Here is a 26,198-nt window from a genome sequence, read left to right on the forward strand (position 1 = left end):
ATAGAAGTTCATTGGTTAATCATCTTCCTCAGGTGAATAACCCCCCCTAATTTGTACATGTAGCTTCCAGTGTACTTTTTTGGGTCTGAACACATACTATCATCTATTTTTCCCCCAATTTCACTGGCCAGAGAAGTCCCTTTTCCTTTCATAGGGATGAGCAAATAAGAAGTGAAAATAAGGACTTTCCCTCCGTGCTTTTGAGATAGAAGTTTACATTCTTTTGGCAGAGGCAGGCACATTTAGGAAAAGAGAATTTTAGTTCCTTTCTCTACATATTTGTATTGATTTTCTTGGCCCAAATTTAAAAGTTGCACATGGCAAATGTCAACTTTCTCAATACATACCTTTCAGGAGAGAATCTTCTCGCCTTTAGTCAATTTATTCAACTTCCCATTCCCACGATTTCTTTGTTACATCCACTTTTATTCCTCAAGTTCAAAGTTCCCTGTTCTTGGGGAAGAGACTGCTAATGTCTGTCCACCTCTGGATCTCCTCCCTAACCAGGCACAGAAGGACGACACTGCCCCGCCCTCTGGTGAGACCATGTGACTAGTCCTGGCCAATGGGCTGTGAGAGTGAGGAAGTCACTCCTGGGCCAAGGTATATGATTGTTGCTGCAATCATCTTTCTGGATAAGGAGGCAACATGCTGTGGGGGGTGTGGCCACAGGAGAGCTGAGTCACCTTATGGAGACTGATGGTCTTGGCAAGTTCCCAGGGCCTGCAGGGGACTTTGCTTGCCCCAGAAATATAATTTTATCATGTTTAGTCACTGAAGAGTTGGAGTTGTTAATTGCCACAGCTCCGTGGTTCTCAAAGTGTGGCACCCAAGTGACAGCATCATCACCTAGGAACCTGCTAGTCTCAGGCACCACCCAGCCCTACTAAATCAGACACCTTGGAGGTAGGACCCAGCCATCTGCGCCCAGTGGAGTGGTGATGCAGGTTGACATTCGAGGACCACTGCTCTGGCCCATCCTGGCTCAGATTTCCAAATTTCCTCCTGGCCAAGTGGGAGTCTTCAAGTGAGTCCTATCAATGAGACACAAGTCATTTTCTAAATTTTCTTCGTCAGTTATTCGTTTTTCACAGTGGTGAAATAATCCAATGATTTGCCCCTGTTGCAGGGTCTCAGAACTAAAAGGGGATCTATAAGCCTGCCAGGTCACTCTTTCTGCTTTGAACACAGTGGTTACAGGACTGCATTTAACGAACACATAGAAGAAAGAAGAAAAAAGCTTGAGGCTGCAGAGAGAAGAAAGAGAATTATCTTTATTTTTCCAGGCACAGCCACTGGCTGGGGGCTGTGCTGACCTGCCTAGATTAGGAAGCAACAGCCAAATTTAGTATGTGGTGTGCTTGGGGTGAGATATAACTGGTTTTCCTGGAAGGTATCCTATCCCAGGAGCAGACAGAATGAAATGTATTTTTACATTTTTTTCCCCAAGCTCCCCTCTCTTCCTTTAGTATCCAATGGGCTCCCTGTAAGCAAGTTAAACTTTTGACCTGATTCCCATCTTCTCACCTTAAACGCATCTCCCTGGGGACACTCCAAGATAATCCAATGAAATAAACGTGATCTCTGGTGCCCTCAGTAAATGTCTAAGCTTAACAATGGATTTAGGGGGCATGTTTAGACCAATTGTTACAATTACTCAAAGAAGTGCTTATTTATAGGTAGCATTTCCACTGAGATTTAATTCTAAGTGGTTTTATTCCTTTATCTTTTCACTTTGACAAATTCCAAGCACACAGAAAAATTAAAATAAAAGTATAATGAGGGAGTGACATCAGCAAAGTAGCCAAATAAGGGGTCTCTCGTTGTCTATGTCCCTCACAAAAACAATATGGCGCCCATCCACAAGCACTGGTACCTTGGCAGGAGCTGTGGGGGGCCACACTTTGAGTAGAAGGATATAAAAGTGACTTTTCCAGCTTCTTTCCCTTCATGACAGTGACTTGGGAAGTGCCCAGGCCTATTTCTTATAGAATGATCCGCATTCTTGCTTTTTCTGATTGTTTCATCGTATCAGTTAACTAGTTTCTCTAGCCTCTATATTTATAGGCATACCCTCATTTTATTGCACTTTACTTTTATGTTTTGCTGATACTTTTTTTTTTTAATGGAAGGTTTGTGGCAACCCTATGTCAAGAAAGTCTATCAGTTGCCATTTTTTCCAACATTTGCTCACACCATGTCTCTGTGTTACATTTTGGTTGTTCTCAGTATTTCAAACATTTTCATTATTATTGTATTTGTTATACGGATTGGTGATCAGTGATTGTGACTCCCTGGAAGCTCAGGTGATGGTTAGCCTGTGTTAGCAAGAAACTACTTTTAGATTAAGGTATGTACATTGTTTTTTAGACATAATAGTATTGCATGCCTAATAGACTACAGTGTAGTATAAACAACATTTATGTGCACTGGAAACCCAAAACGTTCAATGATTTGCCTTCTTGCAATATTAGCCATCTGGCAATGGTCTGGAACCAGACCCACCCTATGCCTGAAGTATCCTGTACTGTCAATTGGAAGGTAGACGTACTGACTTAGTTAATTTCCCTTTGGATGTTTTGGTCTAAAATGTGATACAGAATCCTTCATGTTGTATCCCGATGGGAGACACATCATGTCAGTTACACTTCTGTTTAGTAGTGTGTAATCTTTGAGACGACTCACAAATGGGTCAAAGTAACAACCTCATCTTCCCATTGTAATTTTTAAGTAAAGAGGTGAAAAATACATGCAAACCGACAGCCTCACTTAACCACACAGAGAAAGAAAGCTCCCAGTGGTGAGACCTTCTGGGCCAACTTCAAATGGTCCAGCGTCTGCCACCTGGGCCACAGTGGGCTTCTCCTCCAAAGAGGGGGTGATCTCTGGCCCACCCTTCTTACCTTCACTCCCCTGGATCCCAAAGTAAGGTTGCCTTACGATGACAGCAGTGACCACCCCCACAATAAAGACACCAGCAGGTAGGAATGCTGAGTAGCAGGCATTGTGCCAAACTCTGCAAGGTAAGTCTGATGACTGCCATTTTACAAATATGAGAAGAGCCTCTATTAAGCAATGAACTCCAGGTCACCAGAGAAATAAGAATTTTTTTCTTTAGCTCTCTGGTAGGGCAGTGGTATAAACCCAGGCCGTGTGACTCCTAGGCTCCTGTGCTTAACTGTTATACCCATGGCCACCCTTGCTTCCTGGGCATGGCCATGAGGGTGATTGTGTCATACAAGGGTGCACCACTTCCTGCTTCCGGGAACGTTCCTGAGAGTCTAGGCACTTGGTATCTGGGGGGAAGACTCCAGGCCACACTGAGATTTGACTCTTTGTTCTGACATTGATTATTCTCATGGGGGCTTACTTCATGCCCCCTCTTTCCTCCCTGAAAATAGTCTTTTTATGATTCATTAAATAGACCCCTTCAGAAGTTTCCAGAAGCAATCAGATACAGCTAATGTCAAGCCTAGATCCTTAAAAAAGCCCAAGTTCAAGAGAAATAGCAGATACGTTGCTTCTACAGTTTAAAACTACATAGTGCATTAAAGATAAGATTCTTAAAAGATGTCATTATATTTTATTTTTTGCCAAACATGCATAGCACCTAGCCTTAATCATTGTGAGACCACTACTACCACTAACACCAGGCGCCAACAATACCAGCCAGCCCTCAGTGCTACGTAACACGTTAGGAACTACATGGGACCCATCAGATACAAGGTTTTAAGTGTAACTTTCACCTTCATTTTATAAAGGAAGAAAATGAGGTTTGGAGAGATCTCTGTTTTTTCATGGCCATCTAGCTGGTGAGTACCAGATGAGAAACCAGGTCATGTAGGCTGTGCTGTCGAGACCAACAATCACTGTTACGTTGCCCCTCAAACATCACCGGGGTTCAGGATGCTGACCACGCCCCCACCACCACACACTCCCAAATCCACCTATAACTTTGGATCCCTCCAAAACTTTATTCCGGACAGCCAGCCATTGGCAGGAAGCCTTACTGATAGCATAAATACCCGATTAACACATATTTTGTGTGTTCTGTGTTTTATACACTGTATTCTCCCAATAAGACAAGTTAGAGAAAAAAAAAATCATAAGAAATCACCAAAATACATTGAGAGCACTGTCCTGTACTTATCTTAAGAAAATAAAAAAATTCTCATTGCTCAAGAGTCACCTGTAACTCCATTCCCTAAAGAGAAGGATGGCTGTCGTGCTTCCTGAGTCTATGCCTTCGCACATTTGTTCACCGTCTTTGAGAAACCAGGGCGGTGTTTCTGGACGCAGCAATCCGGAAGGTGGACAGGCCTTGGCAATCTGTTGCTGGAGGGTTCCTATCTCACATGGCCGGGCTTTCCCTTTCCTGTCCGTGTCTCTACTTGAGCATGGTACTTGGACTCCCACCACCAGCCAGATTTCCTCTCCACCCTGCTCCCTGGAGGCAAGGTTCCCTTTTACGTGAGCCCCACTCAGCAGACCCAACTAAAACTAGCCCACAACGCTGGGCTCAACTAGTTTCAAAACATAAGAAATGTATCACTCTAACTCCAATTTCTTTGTATTTGTAACACCAAAGTGTGTTTATTATTCTGATACCTGGAACTCTCAGAATATCTTTTTTTCTACTAAAAACTGTCTGAAATACAATGGTTAGGCGCCCGTTCCATCCCGTGTAAGTCGAATAAGGCTTTAACAATGTAGCTAAAACGATGCTCATTTACAATAAAGAGCCCAGGACAAATACCTGTCACAATACTAATGATAGTAAAAAAAGAACAGAAACAAAATGTAAGAGAGTTGGCATTTATTAAAGTCTGTAGCCTTGGGGAAAAGCATGTTTAGAAAAAAAAAATGAAACCAGAGGTACAAGATTTTGGAGATTTTAAAGGAAGCTTCTAGAGCCTTCAAAGGACTTCAGAGGTGGTTGAGGGCACAGGTTCTTGTAATACCTAATTATATTTTAAAGGAAAATAAAAGTCCTTCTTTTCTCTAATACAGATTCATCACCAGCCTCCGACTCCTCAAAAACGCTCAGGGCTTTTCCTAGGTTTTATGACTCCCAAGAGGAATGAAAAGAGGCAGGAGAGGTTTTTCTTGAGGAAGCTGAGTAAGAAAATAGAAAAAGGGTGATAGAAGGGATAAAGAGACCAGTGGGGAGGCTGGATGAGAACTGATCTGAGCTAGGAGTGTGCCCGCGTGTATGGAGCCCAGGGAAGGGAAGACAGAGTGATGGGCCAAAGACGAGGTCTGGCATTCCCAACCTCACACCTCCTACCCCATCAGTCCCAAACTGCTCGACTGCCATCTGGAGAAAAGGAATATCTTTTGTGGGCTCGAGTAGAAAAGAAGGGAGACACTGTTTGTGCTGTGTATGGAAAACAGTTCCCTTTAGGAAAAAGGAAACAAAGTCTGATTTGTAGTATCAATCGATTGCGGTGTTGTAAACACTCCACCATGGGCGATTTCCAGTGACAAATGGTTTAATAACTGGCTCACAAAATTCCTGAATACTTAACAGCCTGCTTCCACAAGCTGGTGTGAACCAGCTCCAACACGCCCCTCCATGATTCAACAACCCTTTGCACGTTCGGAGGGCTGCCGGTCAGAGCCACCTGCTCAAGCTGTTCTGTTCTGTGACGGTGATGTTGGAATTATTTTGACAGTTACTTATTAAAAACTAGCAGGGTAGCCATGAAGTTCAGCAAAAGAGTAGATCTCAAAAGCACATCCTGGCCTTAAAGCCACCAGAAATCAGAGGGCAGAAGTCACTTGATGAGTCTAAATTTAAATTCAGGAATGATCACATAGCCGAGTTCTCTGGGCTATGTTCAACATTCTGGTGACTCTTTCCTGCCTATGGGCTTTTTAAATGTAAGAGGAAAAAAATCACCAGGACTTTTCTGGAAGAGTTTTAAAAACTTAAAAACCAGGGCCTGTTCTTAGTAAAAGCTTAATGCGCTTCCAGAGTGGATGAGACACAAAAGTACCTGTTGCCCTCTTACTATTTCTGGGGAGCAGGACTTCTCAGACTCCAAGGACCCAATGCGGTGGAAAGTTTCTTGAGTGGAGTGGGGGTGCTGGGGAGACCTAACCACCATGGAAAGAGCAGCCTTGTACACCCAAGAGGGACAAGAGAGGACCAAGCCATTGTCTGCCAGCATCCTGGATGGGCTCTTGACTACACGGTCACCATGATCTGATCTAGGGGTTTCCGTGTTAGGTCGGGCACCGTGGCCTCTCTGCTGGGGTACCCCACTGGGAGCAGCATCAGCAGCTTTTCATTTGTGGGGCGGTCCAGGAGCTCCCTCAGTCGGGGGCCACAGTTGAGAGGAGTGGTAGTGACAGTCACCAGTCCCGCATTCTGCAACAGGAGGGGAGAGAATACATGGGCAAGTGAGGGGGAAAAGAAGTCACAGCTTTGCCCTTAGCTTGGGGACATGGTGGTCCCTGTGATGCCTGCATGTCCCATCCTTTCCCAGAAGCCAGCCCGGGCAACTGCACCTTGAACTTCACCTGCTCTCCTCAATCTCCCAGTCCCCACATTGACCCAACGGTGAGAGGCTTCTTGAAGAATTAAAACACTAGTCTTATTTTTCACTGATAGTTAAGAAATAGGAATGGTTATTTCATGGAAGGAAATGTGAGGAATCTTTTTTTTTTTTAAAAGAATTTTAAAAAATACTTTATTTATTTATTTGACAGACAGAGATCCCAAGTAGGCTGAGAGGCAAGCGGGGGCTGGGGCAGGCTCCCTGCTGAGCAGAGAGCCCGATGCGGGGCTTGATCTTAGGACCCTGAGCCGAAGGCAGTGGCTTACCCACTGAGCCACCCAGGTGCCCCAAGGAATTTTAATACACCAAAGGAACACCCCCAGAAGCAGAGAGTTCCTATGTTTACATAATCAACATTGAAGAAGAGCATCATCCTCAGCTAAAAATACCTATGTCCGATCACAGAAGACCCAGGGACCCAGGGATCCGTTGGAGGTAGAGGAATTACTCCATCAACTTCTCCATCAACTCCATCAACTTCTCCCCAAGCCTCTCCAGATAATAAACACTTAAAAAATTCATGTGCAGCTTTGAGATGTCTCCCAAGCTAACTATCTCCATCCCCCCTACTTTGCCAACCAGAGGGACACTGGAGAGAGTGTCCAGAGCCAGACAGAAGTTCTGGAACTGACTTGGACTGTCTTGCAGGAGAGGCTCTTTGGTCAGATCATTATGGGATCTGTGCAGATCGGGGTTTCCGGAAGATTCCTCTTGCCTCCCTCACAACTAGAACCTACACTCAGAATTAGGCCTGAGGAGCCGCTAGAGGGCAGCAAACTCAACACTAACGGGACGCGGCTGCCTACTGGAGCTTGAGAAAACCTCTGAACTAAGCACTTTTTTTTTTTTTTTTTTAAACATGTACTTTAAGGAGGGCATGTATTGCATGGAGCCCTGGGCGTTATACGCAAACTATGAATCTTGCAACACTACCTCCAAAACTAATGATGTACTGCCTGGTGACTAACATAACTAACAAACAAAAAAATAAACATATACTTTCCAGGTAAGTGTTTTCATACGCATTACTTTTTTCACCCTACAACATCTCTGTGAGGATATTCAGTCCCCAGTTTCTTTTCTCGTCTTTTTTTTTTTTTTTCTTGGAGGATTAGTTTTACGTGTTTCTGTTTTTGTTTTCCTCCCAACACGCTAAGATGAATGAACCGTGGGGCCATATGGTCTGACCTCACACGTCATTTCCTCTATTTTATCCAGTCACAGATTCAGGAAGGAAATAAGGGGTCACTTGCTTGAGGCTGACTTCTCAAGGAATCTAAAAGTGAGTGTCTCTTTGATGTAACAATGATTATATCTTGTGAGGTGTTTTTGGCATATGCATTTTTCTTGAAGAAGCGTGTAGGTTTGGGGAACTGTTTGTCTCTTGATGGTTCGATCACTTGTCCTAATAATCTTGTTTGCTTCTCTTGCTTTCTGTGTTTTCTGTCTCTCTCCACCAGTGGACCCTGGTTTCCACTAGAAAGCGCACACAGCTCACACACGAGGCAGTTACCCCTGGGACCTCCCCTACCCCTGCCTGGGGCCTGTCCAGTAGAAGGCGCTCGGAAGCTATGGGTTTAGGGAATGAATAGCATCATGTAAAAAGTGTATGTCAATTCCTGCTCTATTTCATGCTGAACAGTGTCTAGCTCCTACAGAGCTGGATTTTTTTTTTTTTTTTTAAAGCACATAGAGACATCTTTCTCATGCAATACAGTGTCATCTCGACTTTCCAGGAAGAGCTCTAGGACAGAGCCCTCTTCGGAGCGCTGTCATCATTCCACTGGCTCTGACAGCTGCGAGCACAGCTAGGCGGTGTGTCCGCTGAAACCCTTGAAGCTTCCTGTTGTTATGGTTGCAGGCAAACACAGTGTGTTCCTGAGCCTGATGTCGTACATAAGTGAATTTCTGGAGGAATCCCAGCTTGTGGCAACATTATACTCACCAATCCAGCTTTCTAGGGTGACTTTTTTTTTTAGTACATCAGAGTCGCCTTACTTAGAAATCCAGCTCTAGATAAACAACTTCCAAATGTCTCTAGGCTAGAAACTTGGCTGAAATGTGTGAATAAGGCCACTGTTTGGCCCTGGAGCCGGGCTTCTGTCTTTGGGGCGGGCTGGGCAGGGGAACATACCTGCAGGGCAGCCAGGAGGAGACCGCAAGCAATGGAGACACTGATCTCGTTGTAGTAGTGGACTTTCCTTTTGCCGTTTGCAGCAAAACCATGAACTTGCTTGAAAATCAGAATCAGAACGGGAGCTGTGTCCAAGTATTCCTTAATCCAATTGGTTCTGAAGGGAAAGAAAGATAATTCAGAGACTATTTGCTCATAATGATTTTTTTTTCCCAACTTGGCTTATTTCTGTCTAAAATAAAAGCATTTTCTCGGGGCACCTGGGTGGCTCAGTTGGTTGAGCGATGACTCTTGGTTTCAGCTCAGGTCTTGATCTCAGGGTCCTGGGATCGAGACCCATGATGGGTTCTGTGCTCAGCGGGGAGTCTGCTTGAGGTTTTCTCTCCCTCTCCCCCTGCCCCCCCCATGCACTTTCTCCTCCTTCTCTTAAATAAATAAATAAATAAATAAATATTTACAAAAAATAAAATCAAAGCATTTTCTTGTCTTTCATATTTCAATTTCTACCAGAACAGAATTTTTGTGTGTGTCTTATTTTTCTGTCCAGGGTCATTCAATCCAGTAAACATGTGTTCGTAAGGATATAGCATGGCAAGGCTCAAGAAATGCTGAAAGAGATGAAGATGGTCCTATAACCCAGAGGGCACTATGGAAAACTTGGCAAACTGAAACCTGGTAAGTGGAATTAAAGAAAAGTAAGTCAAGTACTTCAGGAGTTCTCCAAATGAAGGGTTGATCATTTTAAATAGGCAGATCAGAACTTTTCCAGAGTTTCCAGTGAGGTGGGGCGCTGAAGACCAGATGGAAAGGGGGCACAGGGAAGGGCATCCTACTAAGTCGACGAGTAAAGGCAGAGTCAGGACAGAGGATGATTGGCAGGCTGGAATTTTCAAAAGCCTGGTCGCCCAGAGAAAGAGGTACACGGTGGAGCACAGGGGGGCTGTTACTTACTTCATTTGGTAGATAATGGAAAGTGACCACAAGCTCCTGAGCAGAAGCTTCATGTGATCGGGTTTATTTCTGAAAGAGGCAGATTGCTATGGCCAATGGACTAGGAGAATTTGGGGAGGCATAGAGGCTGGAGTTGATCCGTCTGGTATAGGAGCAAAGGAAAAGAAAAAGATCATGGTGAGGTTTAACCAAAATCACTGGGTCAGAGAGTGTAATGTTGTCCATCCTGTTGTGGAGAAAAAGAAGGGAACTTTGTGGGAGTGGGAGATAATTCATGTGAGATATTAATATTAAGTTTCAATTTTTGATTTCCAGCTAAGGAGCCTCTATTCTATTACTGTATCTGATACATTTGGCAAAAGTTTTATTCCAACACAGATATTCAAAGTAATACTCATGCAATGCTATATATTAGAAAATTTTTTTTTTGTTTTTTTAGGATACAGACACATTAGGTCATAAATTAACAAAGGATGATTTCATTTTAAGCCTAGTTATGCTTCACTGTTTTAAAACATACTAAACTCACTTGTGCAGTTTTCTATGGTTCCTCTTACACTCTTAACTTCTACAGTTTACATTTCCAAAACTACCTTCCCATGCTTCTACCAGCTTACATGCTTCTTGGCCTTTTGGCTAAGATCAAGTGTAGTACCACACACTTTAGTCAGCTTAGTCACATTGAGTTATTATCAATCCTTTTCTCCTTACAAACATGGAGAATGGTCATCATTTACAAAGAGCATAAACTCTGGAGCTGACGGATGTTGTCATTTTGGGTAATTTCTTGAATGTCCCAGGGCTCCACTCCTGTATATGTAAAGAGCACTATCAGACACTCACCCCATACAGCTATTGTGTGGGTGAGATCAGTCAAATAGATAAAATACCTAGAAATATACCTAATCTAGCACACACTGATATGTGAGTGTAAGCATTACTACTATTACTATTATTTTAAAATGGATAATTCAAAAAAAATTAATGCAAGATGAAGATTAAGCAGTTAAACTTGGTTCAAAGGCAAATTAATAATTTCAATGATTTTTATACTTTTTTTTACCTGGACATACATTAGTATCCTCATATTTCTGGTTTGTTAAATTTTACAGGAATTTATTATGACATCACATTAAAGCTAATAAAAACATAGCAACAAGACGTATTAGGAGAAGGAAAAATAGGACCTCCTGCCTGGGGTGAGGGCTTAGACCCACAAACAGAAAAACAGAAGGTTTGACAGGTAGGTTGGACCCAGGTTGTATATTGAATCTTTAATGACAGCTATGGGCTTCAAAACTGACTCAAACAGGATGTCAGGATATATGCTCATTTGCAATTCAATTCAACAAACATTTATTCAGTTACCCACTATGCATCAGTACTATGCTAGATGGTTTAATGTAAGACACCTTAAATATGGACTCCTAGAGTTTTTATGTATACATGTGTGTGTACATACTGCCTGCAGAGAAAGTCTATAATCTTTCTGAAATACGGCCTATAACACAAGAAGAAAAGTAAACCAATAATTAAAATGCTATGTGATAAAATGGCCATATTAGATGCACAGAAAGTGTATGTTAGGTTTTTGGAGCACAGGGACGAAAGAGTGACTAATTTTGCCTTTGCTGGGGAGAGGACCAGGGGCTAGCGGCATTCTGTACGCACTGTGCATGCAAAGAGCAGGCCATCCCAGGTAAGAACTCAATTTGACCCATCCCATTTTTTCCCCCATGAATATGCAATAAGGTTCTTATATTTATTATTAATATCCTGTGCTAGTTCCAGAGCATGGCAATAAGTTAAAACTCTATAAGACATCAATTTCTTAGGGTTTAAATATCTTAGGAAAAATATGTCCTCTGGGGCCAAATAAATGAAACAGGAGCAGAGCCAAGAGGCCCTCTTCCCCTCCCCCAGCCAGCCCTGAATACTGGATGAGAGGTCCCTCCTCTTCTCCCCAGGGCTGCAATCTCATTGCCCTTCCTTGTCTTACAGGCTTGGGTCACATTGGGGTGTTGGATAACACCCCAGGACTGGCCACGGAATGCCCACAACTGAAAGCCACAGGTATGAAGACCTCTGTATTCCAAGTACCAAATCTCGTTCCATTGTCCCTCCTCAGCCTCAGGGCACCCTGGAGGGGAAAGGAAATGGCCTTTGTGGGGAAGGCAGAGTTTATAAAGAGGACTCGGCAAATGACAAAGCAGAGTCTAAACAATTGAAAGTGACCGTTTTGATGACAAAAGTGACTGAGAAGTTATGAAATGCATCTGAGCTCTTATGAAGGATGACTGGCCCTCAGTGGGGAAAGAGGACTCCACAAGTCACTGTTAGTCACAGCGACCAGAGGAACAGACGACTTAGAGGACCTACCCTAATGCATTAAATCTAGTCACAATGAGTTTCACCACACTTCCTTCCTGGAGATAAGGAGGTCTGCGCAGTGACTAACGCCCAATAGATATTACACTTACACTAAATAGCTACTCTACTAACTGTACCCAAACTAAAGCCAGCTTAATAACATCACTTGGAAGATGGTATCACTTCCGCAAATGGAATTTACTTCAGTCAAGGTCCTGAGAAATACCTCACAATCTTACATTCCAGAAAGGAGAAAAGTAAGTCCCCAGTGTTTTATTTACTATTGCTTGGGTCAAAGCCCATTTATTTCCCGAAGACGTGGATGGCAAACATGCAAACATTTAATTTTCATAATGAAGTAAATCCTAGACATTCCCATTTTACAGATGAGAAAACCAAGCACAGAGAGGTTAATAACTCCATCAACTTTTGTACCTCAGCTTCTTCAGGTCCGTGACCCATTGGCGTCCCATCCGTTTCAAGTAGTTTATTTCCTCCTCCTCCTCAATGATCTGTCGAATCTTGTGCTTCATGTCCGGGTCCTTCACAACCACAAAGGTCCAGGGCTCTGTGTGGGCCCCACTTGGGGCGGTTCCTACCATCCATTAAATTAAAATTAGAAATTAAAACATAGGAAAATGTGAAAATGTTCATTAAGGATAGATAGGATAACTCATACTTGTTCAAAATGAAGTTAGATCACCTGGTGAATGAAGGGCTTGGCCACAGACACAGACACAGTCTGCATCCCTTTAGGGGCAGCAAACCAGCTAACTGAGTTCAAGACCAGTGGTTCTAGGGCTATGGGAATTTATCACCACTTCTCTAATTATGTGGAGGAAAACATCCCTAAATAACTGTGCCTGGACCACTAGGTGAAACCAGAGGGAAACTCTGACGGCCCAAATTCTCTGAGATGTTGTTTGTTTTGATATTCTTGAAACAGGATAAAGTCATGAAGCTTACTGAAAATGATAAAAATTCAAATAGCAAAATGACTTTTAAACACTTATGAAATGGGCACCTGGGTGGCTCAGTCAGTTAAGCATTTGACTCTTGATTTCAGCTCTGGTCATGATCTCAGGGTCGTGAGATCGAGTCCTACCTCCAGCTCCATGCTAAGCTTGAGATTTTCTCTCTCCCTCCGCTCCTCTCCCCACTTACACTCTCTCTCAAAATAAAAACAAAACTTGCCTTTAAAAAAAATAATAATAAGGGGCACCTGGGTGGCTCAGTGGGTTAAGCCTCTGCCTTCAGCTCAGGTCATGATCTCAGAGTCCTGGGAATGAGACCGGCATCGGGCTGTCTGCTCGGTGGTGAGCCTGCTTCCCCCTCTCTCTCTGCCTGCCTCTCTGCCTACTTGTGATCTCTGCCTGCCAAATAAATAAATAAAATCTTTAAAAATAATGATAATAATAATAATAATAAATAAATGAAATACTCATGAAAGGGAACTGAACTACAAATTGTTTGGTACCTATATCAGAACCCTGAATGTGGTACTGTGCAGTTTGTGGTCTTGGGGACACATGAGATCTCCTGGCCCTCAGTGCTTAGTACACATAAGTCTGTCTTCAGGTCTCATGGGCTATGGGAACCCTCAGCCCACACTTGGGTCAGTCCCAGGATCCTGAGTCAAAGCTTCTTAGTGTATCTCAGCATCCAAGGAGCTTGAATTCTTTTTCAGATTCCAACCAGGGCCATCTTCTGCTGTGAGTCACCCTGCTGTCCCAGAGATGGCCTGCTGTTCCAAGTGAGAGAATGTGACCCATAGGTAGGCTATTTCAGAAGGAAGTATTCCTTTCTCCCTAGTGAGTAATTTAATGACATAATCTCTGCATGGGGGGTGGGGGGGGTGGAGGGCTAGGTGGGTGGGGTGGGGCCAGGGGGGCGGTTAGAACTGCCTGCTTGATGGGGATCTTTGCCTCCAAACACTCCCTGTGGTTGAGAGGGCATGACTGGATTGTGAAATGCAAGTCAAAAGCTACACACAAAGCCCATATTTCTGAAAAGAGTGATTCCAGTTTCCGTTGTACTCAGGTTTTTCCACTAAATATTGTCATCGCTACACATAAGAAATAAATTGTTCCCTAACGTTTCTGATTATGCCAAATTCATCTGCGCATCATATGTATAAACACACAAATATAGGTAAAGGTAAATATGTGGAAAGAACTCAAGGACCGTTATTGTTAAATAAAAAACTAGCCAGTACATTTGTATTCTTAGTTTAAATGAATGCTTTATTCTTGCTTCCTTTCATTTTGAGCAATGGATCACAATAGCCATGTAATATTTCTGCAAATGAGCTTAAATGTGACTTATATAGGAATAATACACAATACTCCAGTAGTATTCAAATAAGAAGATTTCTCTTATGTCTCTTTCCCCTTCTTCTGTAATTCCTTTATTCTCCTCCACGGAGATATCAATTTATGTTGAAAATGGGGTTGCCTTGCTGCAGATTACTCTGCAAATTCACATAGTGAATGTTGCTAGTTCATTAGAGAACAGTATGAGAGCATGATGCTGTATAATATAAAAAATTTGGTTCCAAAAAGAGAAATGCATAAATGTGAGGGTGTGTGTATATGTGTGCATCCATGTGTTTCAAGAGGAGGGGAAAGAAAGGGCATGTTTCTCTTCCAGTATGTAATAGTATGTTCAAAATTTTTAATTTTTGATAAAAGATCATAATATTCAGTAATTTCAGAAGCTTTACACTGTTGTTACATCTGCTCCCAGGAAGTTTGTAATAGTCAATAGTTTGTAGAAAGTGGAAATCATTATGTTTCTGGCAGCCAGTCAATACCTGGGTAAGCCTTTAGAGATAAATGCATTGCTCTGGGCTTTGTTCACTGTGTTTGAGCTTTATTGCCCCAGTATTATCACTTGCAGCTGACATTCTCAAGGACGCAATGTGCCATTACAGACCTGCTGCTTTGATGACATTATCAATGACTTCCATGGGTACTTGCTCATTACTTATGAATCGGACAGACCGCCTTTTATTGAGAAGTTCATAAAATTCCTGGGACCGCTTAACCATTTCTTTTTCAGGATACCGGGTGTGGGAGAACGGGATATGTTCAACATTTTCCTCTGAGTCTTGCCAGTCATCAGCATCTGCAAATACAAGCAAGAAAAGCAGGAAATTCAATGACCTCTCTTGGTCATGAAGGGGAGCAGATTACGCCACCCCCAAATATGCCTTTTGACATAAGAACTATATTGAGCTGATTTTTTAAGAAACAACAGACACAAGAAAATTTCTGAAAACCAGAGTGAAAGTTACCTTTTTGTAAGGAACACTTACTTTTATAAAGGATATCTCCATTCATAAGCTTTTTCTGTACCAAGAAGAAAAGGACTCTCCCAAGAAATTTTTTATCAATGGAGAAGGTAGACTTAAATCTGCACAACAACCTTACTCTTTTTTTAAAGTTATTTTTATTTTTTAAAAATTTATTATGTTATGTCAGTCACCATGGAGTACATCATTAATTTTTGATGTAGTGTTCCAAGATTCATTGTTTGCATACAACACCCAGTGGTCCATGCATGTGTCCTCCTTAATACCTATCACCAGGCTCACCCATCCCTCCACCCCCTCTCCTCTAAAACCCTCAGTTTGTTTCCTAGAGTCTATAGTCTCTCCTGGCTCACCTCCCCCAAGGATTCCCCCTCCTTTCATTTTCCCCCTCCTTCTCCTAATATCCTCCCTGCTATTCCTTATGTTCTGCAAATAAGTGAAGCCATATGATAATTGTCTTTCTGTGTTTGACTTATTTCATTTAGCATAATCTCCTCCAGTTTCAACCATGTTGGTGCAAATGGTAGGTATTCATCCTTTCTGATGGCTGAGTAATTTTCCATTGTATATATGGACCCCATCTTCTTTATCCATTCATCTATTGAAGGGCATATCGGCTCCTTCTACAGTTTGGATATTGTGGACATTGCTGCTATGAACATTGGGGTGCATGTTCCCCTTCTTTTCACTACAGCTGTACCTTTGGGGTAAATACCCAGGAGTGCAATCGCAGGGTCATATTGTGCTCTTCTTGATAACTTCCCATAACTGGATCCTCCTCCCCCAACATCTTTCTTTCATTTTTTGTAGAAGATGGCAATTAAGGTGGTGGCTTGGGCCATTTCAGGGACTCAGTCAATTTTCCTGAATCTGTCCCATGTATACAGGAAGTATATGTGTTATTAAGATCCTATTTTTTTTCTCAGTGTGTCTTTTATTATGGGGGGGGGGTTTCCTCAGCCAAGAACCTAGAAGAGTAGAGAGGAAATTATTTTTTCTCCCCTACAGTCATAAGGTGGCCAACAGGGAGAAGGAAATAAAGTTCTCAAAAATGTCTCCCAGATTATCATTTCAAAAACATCAAGAAAAAATGAAAAGAATGAGTCCACAGAATCCTGAACTCTGATCTTGACTATTGGCTATCCAAATTCCATACTGGTTAGAAATCAAGAAAAAGAAAATTTTACCTACACAAAGATGAAGAATGAAAATTCCTATTAATGGCTAACTGGCGTATTTGAAACAATATCCCACGAACTGAAAACCACTAAGATCATGAAATAAAGTATCTTTAAAGTCTTAAAACAACAACAACGATGAATTGCTGACAATGTAGTAAGAAATTCCTAAGCCAAAGCTGAAGGGAAATATGAGCCTGCAGAGGCAAGTAAGCACAGAAGCCACTTTTCCTTTGATAGTATTTGCCAATCTCTACATATTTGAATTTTTATTTTTATATTTTCAGGGGTTGTGGGGGGCAGGAATCAAAGCTCAGACCCATACACAGTGAGAAGGTGAATAAGCTGTGACCCCAAGATTACATTCTTAAAGCAAGCATGGATAATAAATATAATAGCCCCCAAGGGGTTATACCATTTGGTGGGTCCTGCCTAAAACTTGAACTTTGAAATAGGTGCCCTTGCCTATAAATGTCTCCATTGTCTAACAGAAGCAAATGCTAATATACAGGTAATTTTAACTACAATTACCCACCATATTCAATCAAGCATAAAAAGAAAACATTTTGAGCAAGAAACAACAGAATTGTTATTTAAAAAGTCTCCAAATATTAGAATGACCAGACTCAAAAGATACAACTACTATGATTACTAGGTTTAGAGAGGTAAAAGCACAAATCTGTAGGGTACAGAAAAAGATAAAAGGTGACTTAGAAAATATGAAAAAAATAAACTTCCAAACTGAAAAGGTAATAGAATTAAGAACTTAATGGATGGATTTAAAGCAGGATATACATACCTAAAGAAAAAATTAGTGAACTGGAAGAAAACTCAGAAGAAAATATCTGGAATGGAGCAAGGAGAATCCAACCGATAGAAAGCATAAACGAAGCAGGGTGAGGTGTATATTGGAGGGAGACAAAAGTGAAGGAGAAAGAACCATTGAGAAACCACTACAATAGCCAGGGTAGGATGATGTTGGCCCAGGCTAGTTGTGCAACAAAAGAATGACAAATTCTTGGAGCATCTTGGAGATACAAACGATGAGATCTGTGGAACTGTGTGGTTGGGAGTGGAGAGAGAGAGGGACTAAGGATGAAACCCAGGTGGCAGGCTTTAGCACCTGGGAAGACAGTGGGGCCATCTACTGAGATAGAAGATGAGCGATCTGGGGGAACCATCTGGGGGAAGTAGAAGTAGGAATCACCAGTCCATCACATTTGAGATGCCTGTGAGTTGTTCAAGCAGAGATTCCTAGTGTGAAACTAGAAGTCTGAGTCCAGAAGGCTGGATGTCACTTTGGGAACCTCCCCATAAAGATGAGAATGACAACAGGAAAAGAAGGAAGAGAACAAGAGGATCCAGTGCCCGGCCCTGAGGGTCTGGAACATTCCAGGTGGAATTCAGGTAAAGGATTAACTTTCCCCTTCAATCATATGCGCATACTTTACTCCTAGGCCTTTGAGGACTGACTGGGGAGAGAGAAGGCAAGAGAGGATGACTTCAAAGACACTGAAAACCTCAACGACAATACAAGGTCAGCACGAACAATAGTTTGCACATTGCTGTTAGTGAGAAAATTCCTTATATATTTTACTAGCCAGGGAAGTTTGGACCCAAACTATACACATTTAATGAAAATGCCCAGTTACTCAGTTAAAAGGAAGTAGATGTGATTGGGGAATAGCAGCAGACACCTATCAGCTCTCTAGTGATCAATTCTCAACTAAACCCAAGTGTCATCAGTATCAACCTTGAACTTATCAAATGTGTTAATAAAGACTTTCAACACCAGTGATAACTTCTATATCATTTGTTATGAAGTCTGACAACCTCTGTTCTTAGTAGGTGGTAAATGAGCAAATGCATGAAATGCCTCATTACCTGTTTGAAAAGTAGGTTACCAACTCTTACTATCCATTCAGAATTTGTATAAACTAAAGGCAGTCTAGGTGCATGATTTGGCAGTTTCTGCAGCTTCTAAAGTCCAAGGTAAGAGTTCCCACTGTAGCAGAATGAAGCGACTGCTGCCTAAACCTTATCAGTGAGCTGGGCCGACAAATGGCCTGATCAGTGCTGGGTTAGATTGTCCTGAAAGGCTTGGTCTTCCTGGAGCTTCTCCCAGAGCAGAAGGGCAGGGCAGTGAACCGATACCAAAGGTACTTTTCTCCTTCCCCTTGACCTCCTGACTGCTCTAAGAGGAAAGAGAACAGCCACTGTAACCTAGTCGTTTTGTTTCCATGCTAGACCAGCCAAGCCACTCTGGGGGATTCACTCAGGCATAAAACCCATGTATTTCAAAACAAATGTGTGCAATTAGGGTCCACTTTTTGCTATAAGTCTGTGCTGCTACACTTGGGGTTTGCACACTTGGGGTTGACACCAAGAACTACTCACCTTTTATCATTGCTTTAATGCCAAGGAACCCCAAACTCCACTGTAATAAGGTTTAACAGCCAAGAAGTTCTAGGCCACATGTATTCTCTAGTGCTTAGCACAAAGGTGGTTTGTGGTGGTTTTTTTGGCTGCATGTCTACATAAGTTGCTTTTGTGTTTTTGCAGTTCTATTTCAAAACCTTTGCAAATGAGCCAAATTTTCTAGCTAGGAAGCTAAAAGGCCAATTTGTGTCATGTCATCCTTGTTCCCTCCTTCGAATTTTGGAGAACATTGAGAAGCAATATTAATAAGGGTGAGAGTAATGCAGCTTTTGCAGGAGACTGATAATGAAGGTGGGGATGTAGCAAGGTAAGGGCTCAACCCCCGCCCTGAGAGCCCTGAGAACACCTCCTTCCCGACTGCCTCAGCCCTCAGGGTTTCCACACCGGCCTGTCAGTCATTCAGCACCCTACAGTATGTATTTCACTAGCAGCTCCTGAGGAGTATGGCAGCTGGAGACTCTGGGAGATGTTCAGATGGAAAGTTCTCGAATAGAGCAATGTTATTGTAGGGGCTCAGGGCAGGCGGCCCCCAAAGCTGCCACAATGGCATATTGATTATTCTGAATTGAAGCTACTTGGGAAATAGCTGGTATAAGAAGGAACCTTTGACCCTCCTCTGCCCCCTTAAAAGCAGAAAATAAATCTCTCATGAAACGTACTCCACCTATACTAGAAAGTAGTGTATATATATATATAGAGAGAGAGACCCTCATCACCAGAGACAAGGACTTTAGAGCCAAGAAACCTGTATAAACAAATCTTTTTACTTTTTACCAATCTACTACCTCAGCCCAAATTCTGTTTAGAATTCCTTCCTAATTGAAGCCTTCAAGCATTTGTTTTCTTTGTCCTATCAACTCCTCACAAAGTTATTGTCTCTGTCTAGAATGTATAAAATCTGCCTGGCTTGGTCATTTTTTGGGGTCTCAATTTTATTATTGGGTCTCTGTGCACACATAATTAATTGTGTTTTTTTTTTCTTCTATTAACCTGTCTCGTGTGAATTTAATTCTTAGATGAGCTTGAAGAACCTTGAAGGGTAGAGAGTAATTTTTCTTCCCCGTGCTATCCTAAATGAATTTGACAAACTTCTTTCTGAGCCCCATCATCTCTTGAGGTATGTCAGTGCCTCCTTCTACCTCTGTGCTGGTCCTTACCTTCCCCTAGGGCCCACCCAGACTTGATCTCAAAGACAATGTCTCCATGCAAGTCCTTTCCCTTTGCTAATCTTCTCCCACCTGAGTTTACCTGTCTTTGCCCTAAAGTTTTAAGGTCTTATAAAAGTCTTGGTAAATCAACCTTTTAAAGCTAACCATGTAAAAGTATTAATGACTGTGTGTATGTGTGTGTGTGTGTGTGTGTGTGTGTGTGTGTGTCCAAGGATAATGAAAAGTAAAGACAAAGCCAGATTTATTGCTTCCTATAGCAAAAGAGTCTCTGTGAACACAGTAAATACTGCTGACCTTTTACAGTATTTTGGACAGTGATGTGCTAGTAAACCAGCTCTAGGAGGGGGGAGGGGAGCCTGACTTACAACACTTGCCAATTTCCGCTGTGTAAATACTTTCATCCAGTCCTCAATTCAAGCTGATAATTCAAAAATGGTGCACAAAATTCCTGAATATTTAACAATTGGTTCTTGCTTCTCCCAGAGGCTACCTATAGCATACCACTGGTTGGGAAGCTTGGAGTTCAGGGATTGGTGACTCCCAGAAATGTAATAGGATTAATATCATCTCTAGGGACAGTGTTACTTGTTTGATACTGTTGTTGATTGGTTGGTACTGAAGTGAATTCATCCCTGATTGGCTGGCTTTCAGAAGCAAGAAACTGTCACTGACTGGTCCGCTGGCTAAGTTTTTACTGAAGTGAGTTGTCATTGAGCTATTGAACAGATCTGAAACTGGTTCTGACAGCTGCTTATTACCTCAATTACCTAAATTTTAATTCTTAGGGGCTACCCACATTAGATAATTTTAACACAGGCCTTTTTTTTAATGACCACGCACAAACCTTGAAGATGCATATTGTCTCTACATATACATATACGTATATGTCATATATATGTATATACATATATTTCGTATGTATATATATCATGTATATACACACAGAGATGCATTAATTTGTGTGTGAAATTTATAAGATCATATACACACACATATGCGCATATCTATGGACATATATCTACCCTTACCACTGAGCATTTTTCCAACACATTTTTTCCCCTTGGTTCTGTCTCCCATTGCCTTTCCTGCCTTCCATTGGTGTGACTGATTTTTTTTTTGTTTTACCTTTTCTCACCTGGAAGTTACACAGTGTATTAGGTTGAACTAAATGAAATTGCTAACGCAAGCCTTTCTCAGTAGTGACTGGACAATCTGGGACAACCAAAATTTCAACTAGGACAGTAGCTTTTGGATGGTCAGTAAAGCTAACTGGAGACAAATTCCTACCAACATTAAAGCAAACATATCCTGGGGCACCTGGGTGGCTCAGTTGGTTAAGCAACTGCCTACAGCTCAGGTCATGATCCTAGGATCCTGGGATCGAGCCCCATGTTAGGATCCTTACTCAGCAGGGAGCCTGCTTCTCCTTCTTACTCTGCCTGCTACTCTGCTTCTGTGCTCTCTCTCGCTCGCTATCAAATAACTAATAAAAATTTTAAAAATAAATAAAACAAACATATCCTGATGAGATGTGTTCCCTCTATCTTTTTCTTTTATTTCCATTTCCATGCACTTCCATGAATCAGGCCTGACTAGAGTATGTTTGTGCAGGATTTTTGCCTTGTTTTAGGGAGACAATCTAAGGTTTTCTCTTTGTCACTTGTCCTCCTAAGACTGCTGCTACAGTTAAGCAGGAAACTGAAAATATTAACAGAACTCATGTTTGGCCATCCCCAAAGGAAGTCTGTGACTGATGTCTAGTAAGCATGGCCATTCTGCACCCTTCCCCCATTCCCCAAGCCACCCACACACATGCTGATTCTCTGGTCTATGAACCTGGAGTAGGAATTCTTTGTGAGAAAGATTGTATTGTTACCCATTATTTTCCTTAACTCACACTAGGATAGCCTAAATACTTATTTTACTGTATTGTCTCCTATAATTAACTTTCAGCAGAGTTTGAATCTGGTATCCATTTGCTGTCATCAAAAGCACCTCCATGTTTCTTTAGAAATGGAATCCTTTCTCTTGTATCTCTTCTACCCCCTGCTCAATCTCCTCTAAACCTACACCTGGTACTGGTGCCATGAGTCCTTTCTTGGACTGTGTACACCCATCCAGGGCTTAAGAGTAGGGACCTGGGGGTGGCAGAGAAGCCTGGGTTCAAATGTTGCTTCTCACTGATCACCTGTGAGACCTCAGTAGGCGTCACTTCAGCGAACAACAAAAATTCCAACAATAGACTGAACTCCACATTCAGAGCAGAGGGCCCCATGGCTGCTGAGATGCCCCTAAAATTCAACCTATTCTTCTGTGTGAGGAACAGAGAATAAAGAAGCAGAGGATTTTGGAAAAAAAAAAAAAAAAAAAAGAGTAAGTAGGAAGAGAACAGAACCAGACAGGGCCATACAGTTTGCTCTGTGTTGCCAAACTTCAGACCCAGCCCCCTACCCCTGGTTCCCCACCAGCCTTACCAATTCCTCTCGTATCCTCCAAACTCTTCAAATTCAGGGGCTTTTCCTCAAAGCATACTACCTCTGATGTCTTGGGGTGATGGTCTTCTCCCGCCCTCTCTGTTCTAGGTTATTCTTCTGTTAGAAAGACAGCCTAGCAACTGGCTGTGTGTCCAGAATCCAGAACACATTGCCTGGGTCCTGGCTCTACCAGGATCTGCTTAAGCTGGTTGCTTAGCATAGTTGAGCCCCAGTTTCTTTCTCTCTAATGTGGGACAGTAACAGTGTCCACCTTGTGTTGACATGAAGACTGAGTGGTTTACTCTACATCAGCTGGGATGCCAAGTGAACAGAGCCAGTGTTCTCAAAGAGCCTGCTGTCATCATTATCCTGAGCTGCTCTCCCAGATGGTCTTGTCTGTGGTCGCTTCTCCCACCACCACCCACAGCCCCTCTTAACTGCAGGTGCCCCAGATCCATCCTCCGTCTTCTTGCCAGCAGCGTCTCTTTAGGGAATTCACCAGTTTTCCAAGTTTCAAGTATCCCCCTGTGCTGGTGAGCGTCCAGTCAGTGTCTCTAGACCCCTCACCTGGACTGCCTTTCCCTGTCTGCTTAGATGTGTCATCTTCTCAAATCCAACATGTCCCTGTGTATGTTTAACATCTTCTCTGTGCGTCCTCTCCCCTCCCCCATGTGGGATAGTGTCCGTTCCGCTTCTTCCAGCCTCCAGCTCTCATCCTCCCCTTCTCCCCCTACCCAAGGTATTACCAAACCCTGTTGTTCTTCCTGTAACTTTTTGACCAGGGCAGACTATCACGCGGCTTCACAGTGGATCTCCCTTTGCTTAAGAAAAGTGCTTCTCGACTGGGCCGAATTGCCATATGGGTGGGATGTCGTTCAGTGAAAGGAAGAGTGAGAGGCAGGTCTGCTCAGAGGCTGCCTGACCTTGAACTCTATGCACTACATTCAGCATGGCTGGCTCCCAGAACTGAGTGCCAGCTGTATACACCAGCCCCCAATCCTGAGATTACGGCAGCTCACATGCGCACATACGTGCACATAGGCACATCAATACACCCCCAACCATATCCCGGTGGCCTCTTCCCAGGGTGGGGTATCACTAGCCCAGCTGAGAATCACTGAGTCTCTTCCAAATTGAATCCATCCTACAAACCCACCTCAGATGAACCTCAAATCCTGATTGCTTAAGGCTCAAGAGCCTCTCCCTCCTGCTTGCTCCCTTACCACCTCGAGTCAGCCATGACCGGGCCCATGCTCACCATCACAATTCACTCTCACCCATCTCCTCCCCCCACCCAACTCCAGTGCGGTCCTCCCATCTTCTCAGCATCTTTCCCAAGGGCTCCATCCCTGCTTTTATGCTCTTTCTGCTCCTTTTGCTTCAGATGCCTCCTAACCATAGCTATTCGTGTCCTAGTAATCGGCCAGGCCTGACTGTCCTTTCCCTGTGGCCCCACCATGCCCCTCTGCCTCCTTGAAACCCCTGATGATCACTTTAGCCCCTCACTCCTCCCTCATTTTACCTGTTTATTGCCTTGTCTGCTAAACTGGACACCCAGCTTTGAGGACACAGCCGAGTGGTCTCTAAGCCACGCAACCTGGCCCAAGGAAAAGTAGTGAGCCCCCCAACCGATGTCACTTTTTACATTTCCAAGACCTTGTTTCAAACCTGACCATTTCCCCCATCAGCAGACTGGGGTGTACCCCTTCAGAAAGATTTCAACAGCCAGAACAGGATTGGGGCCAGGGAAAATGTCAGCCCCTCAGCGGCTCTTTGACTCTTTTTCCAGAAAACAAGGGGGGTTGGTGCCAGCAGGTGCTAAGCTGACCACCTGAGAAAAATGACCTGTCCCTGTCACATAGTACTGTAATCTGTACAGTAGACGCTGCCGATGAAAGTTCCCCGTGTGTGTTTCCTCCTCTCCATAAGCCCAGGTTTCAATGGGCGCCCAGCAAAGCAACACAGAAGGTGGAAGCGAGGCAGCTGTGCCTGTATCCTTACCTTCTTCCACTGGGTGCAGGTCAGAGCTGTCTTTTAGGTCCTCATCCACCCAAGGACGGGCCTGGGCCCTGGCTCGAGTCTCCCCCTTTCTTCTCTCCATGTTTCCATCAGCATTTTTAAAGATCCAGGCAATCAAAATGCAGACAACTGCTACCAAGAGTGGAGTCAGTAAAAACATGGTCATAAGACTGACTCTGAACGGTGCCCACGCTTCCCACACGGCATTTAAACAAACAGAGCCGGAACGAGAAATGCTGGGGGATGGGGTGAAGGAAGAGAGAGGTGTGCGGCTGTGGGAGGGACCTGCTGAACTCTCGGACTCTGGGAGGACTTTGCCAAGGAGCAAAGATCATGGCGTGTGCCTCCAGGGTGTGTTGTCGGGTTGGAAATCCACAGGTGCATCCCCCTTGTAAAACTGTGCTCTATCAATATATTCCTCAACAATAATTGCCGGGATCTGAGGAAACACTTGAATGCACCAGATCTTGCTAACAGTGGTGTAAGGGGTTTGGTTTTCCTCCTGTATAACTTTTCTCTGAGAGCCCTGTGTCTTCAACTTGCCAGAAGCCAGGAACCACCTGGGGGTCTTGTTTTTAAAAGAGATTTCCAGGCACCAACTCAGGTCTAGTGAAAGAAAATGTCTGGAGGGAGAAAGGTAATCTGCACTTTAAAAACAGCACATTTATGGGGGCACCTGGGTGGCTCAGTGGGTTAAGCTGCTGCCTTCGGCTCAGGTCATGATCTCGGGGTCCCGGGATCGAGTCCCGCATCGGGCTCTCTGCTCGGCGGGGAGCCTGCTTCCTCCTCTCTCTCTCTCTCTGCCTCTCTGCCTACTTGTGATCTCTGTCTGTCAAATAAATAAATAAAATCTTTAAAAAAAAAAAAACAGCATATTTATGAAACGCTGCCCTGAGGCTTTGAACTTTTTTAAAGGACGCTCCTGAGACAACAGAGAAAGCAAAGAAATTATCACATTTCGCATTAGAGAAAAACTTTTTGATCCAGGAAAAGTGATCCCAAATCATTAAAAATGATGGTTTGGTTAATTATATAACTTAGATAGGGTTTGTTTGTTTGTTTCTATTTTTAAGAAACTGTCTTAGAATTTGCTGAGCAAATGTTGGTTTGGGTCCCTATAACAAAAATACCTTAGGCAAAGTGGCTTAAAAAGAAATTTTTTTCTTACCTGCCTTGAAGCTGGGAAGTCTAAGATCATGATGGGGCCCAATTTGGTTCTCTGTCAAGAGGGTGTCGTCCTGATTTGAAGGTGGATGATTTCTTTCTGTCTTCACATGGCGGAAAGGGGAGACCATATCTCTCATGTCTCTTTTTACAAGGGCACTAATGTCACTCATGAGAGCTCCACCCTCATGACCTCACAGAAACCTAAGCACCTCCCAAAGACCCTACCTCCTTATACCATCACATGGTGGTCTGTTGGGACTTCTCTGTACTAGTTTTGCAATTTCTTCTGAGTCTATACTTCAAAAAAAAACACAAAAGGTTAAGAAACAACTGTGTCTACTTCTTTTGGATGGGGTGTGGTATTGGATTGAGGGGACAAGAGAATTATTACTGTATACTATTCCATAATTTTAAAATTTAA

The 26,198-nt window shown here is 43.0% G+C and overlaps 1 protein-coding gene across 2 annotated transcripts; it reads right to left on the reverse strand.

The window, feature by feature from the left end:
* Nucleotides 1-4,801: 4,801 nt before the first annotated feature.
* Nucleotides 4,802-24,882, reverse strand: IYD (iodotyrosine deiodinase; the record flags this gene model as incomplete). Of its 2 annotated transcripts, XM_082730111.1 has the most annotated exons (5): nt 4,802-6,373; nt 8,698-8,854; nt 12,454-12,613; nt 14,953-15,144; nt 24,593-24,882. In XM_082730111.1, the coding sequence occupies 5 exons, from the start codon at nt 24,774-24,776 to the stop codon at nt 6,191-6,193; spliced, it is 876 nt and encodes a 291-aa protein (XP_082586237.1). In that variant the 3' UTR covers nt 4,802-6,190. The 2 variants fall into 2 exon arrangements, with proteins under 2 accessions (XP_082586237.1, XP_082586238.1); XM_082730112.1 differs by lacking the exon at nt 24,593-24,882 and having other exon boundaries at nt 15,021-15,144.
* Nucleotides 24,883-26,198: the final 1,316 nt, after the last annotated feature.

Source organism: Mustela nivalis (genome assembly GCF_964662115.1).
Source record: "Mustela nivalis genome assembly, chromosome: 5".
Lineage (NCBI taxonomy): Eukaryota > Metazoa > Chordata > Mammalia > Carnivora > Mustelidae > Mustela > Mustela nivalis.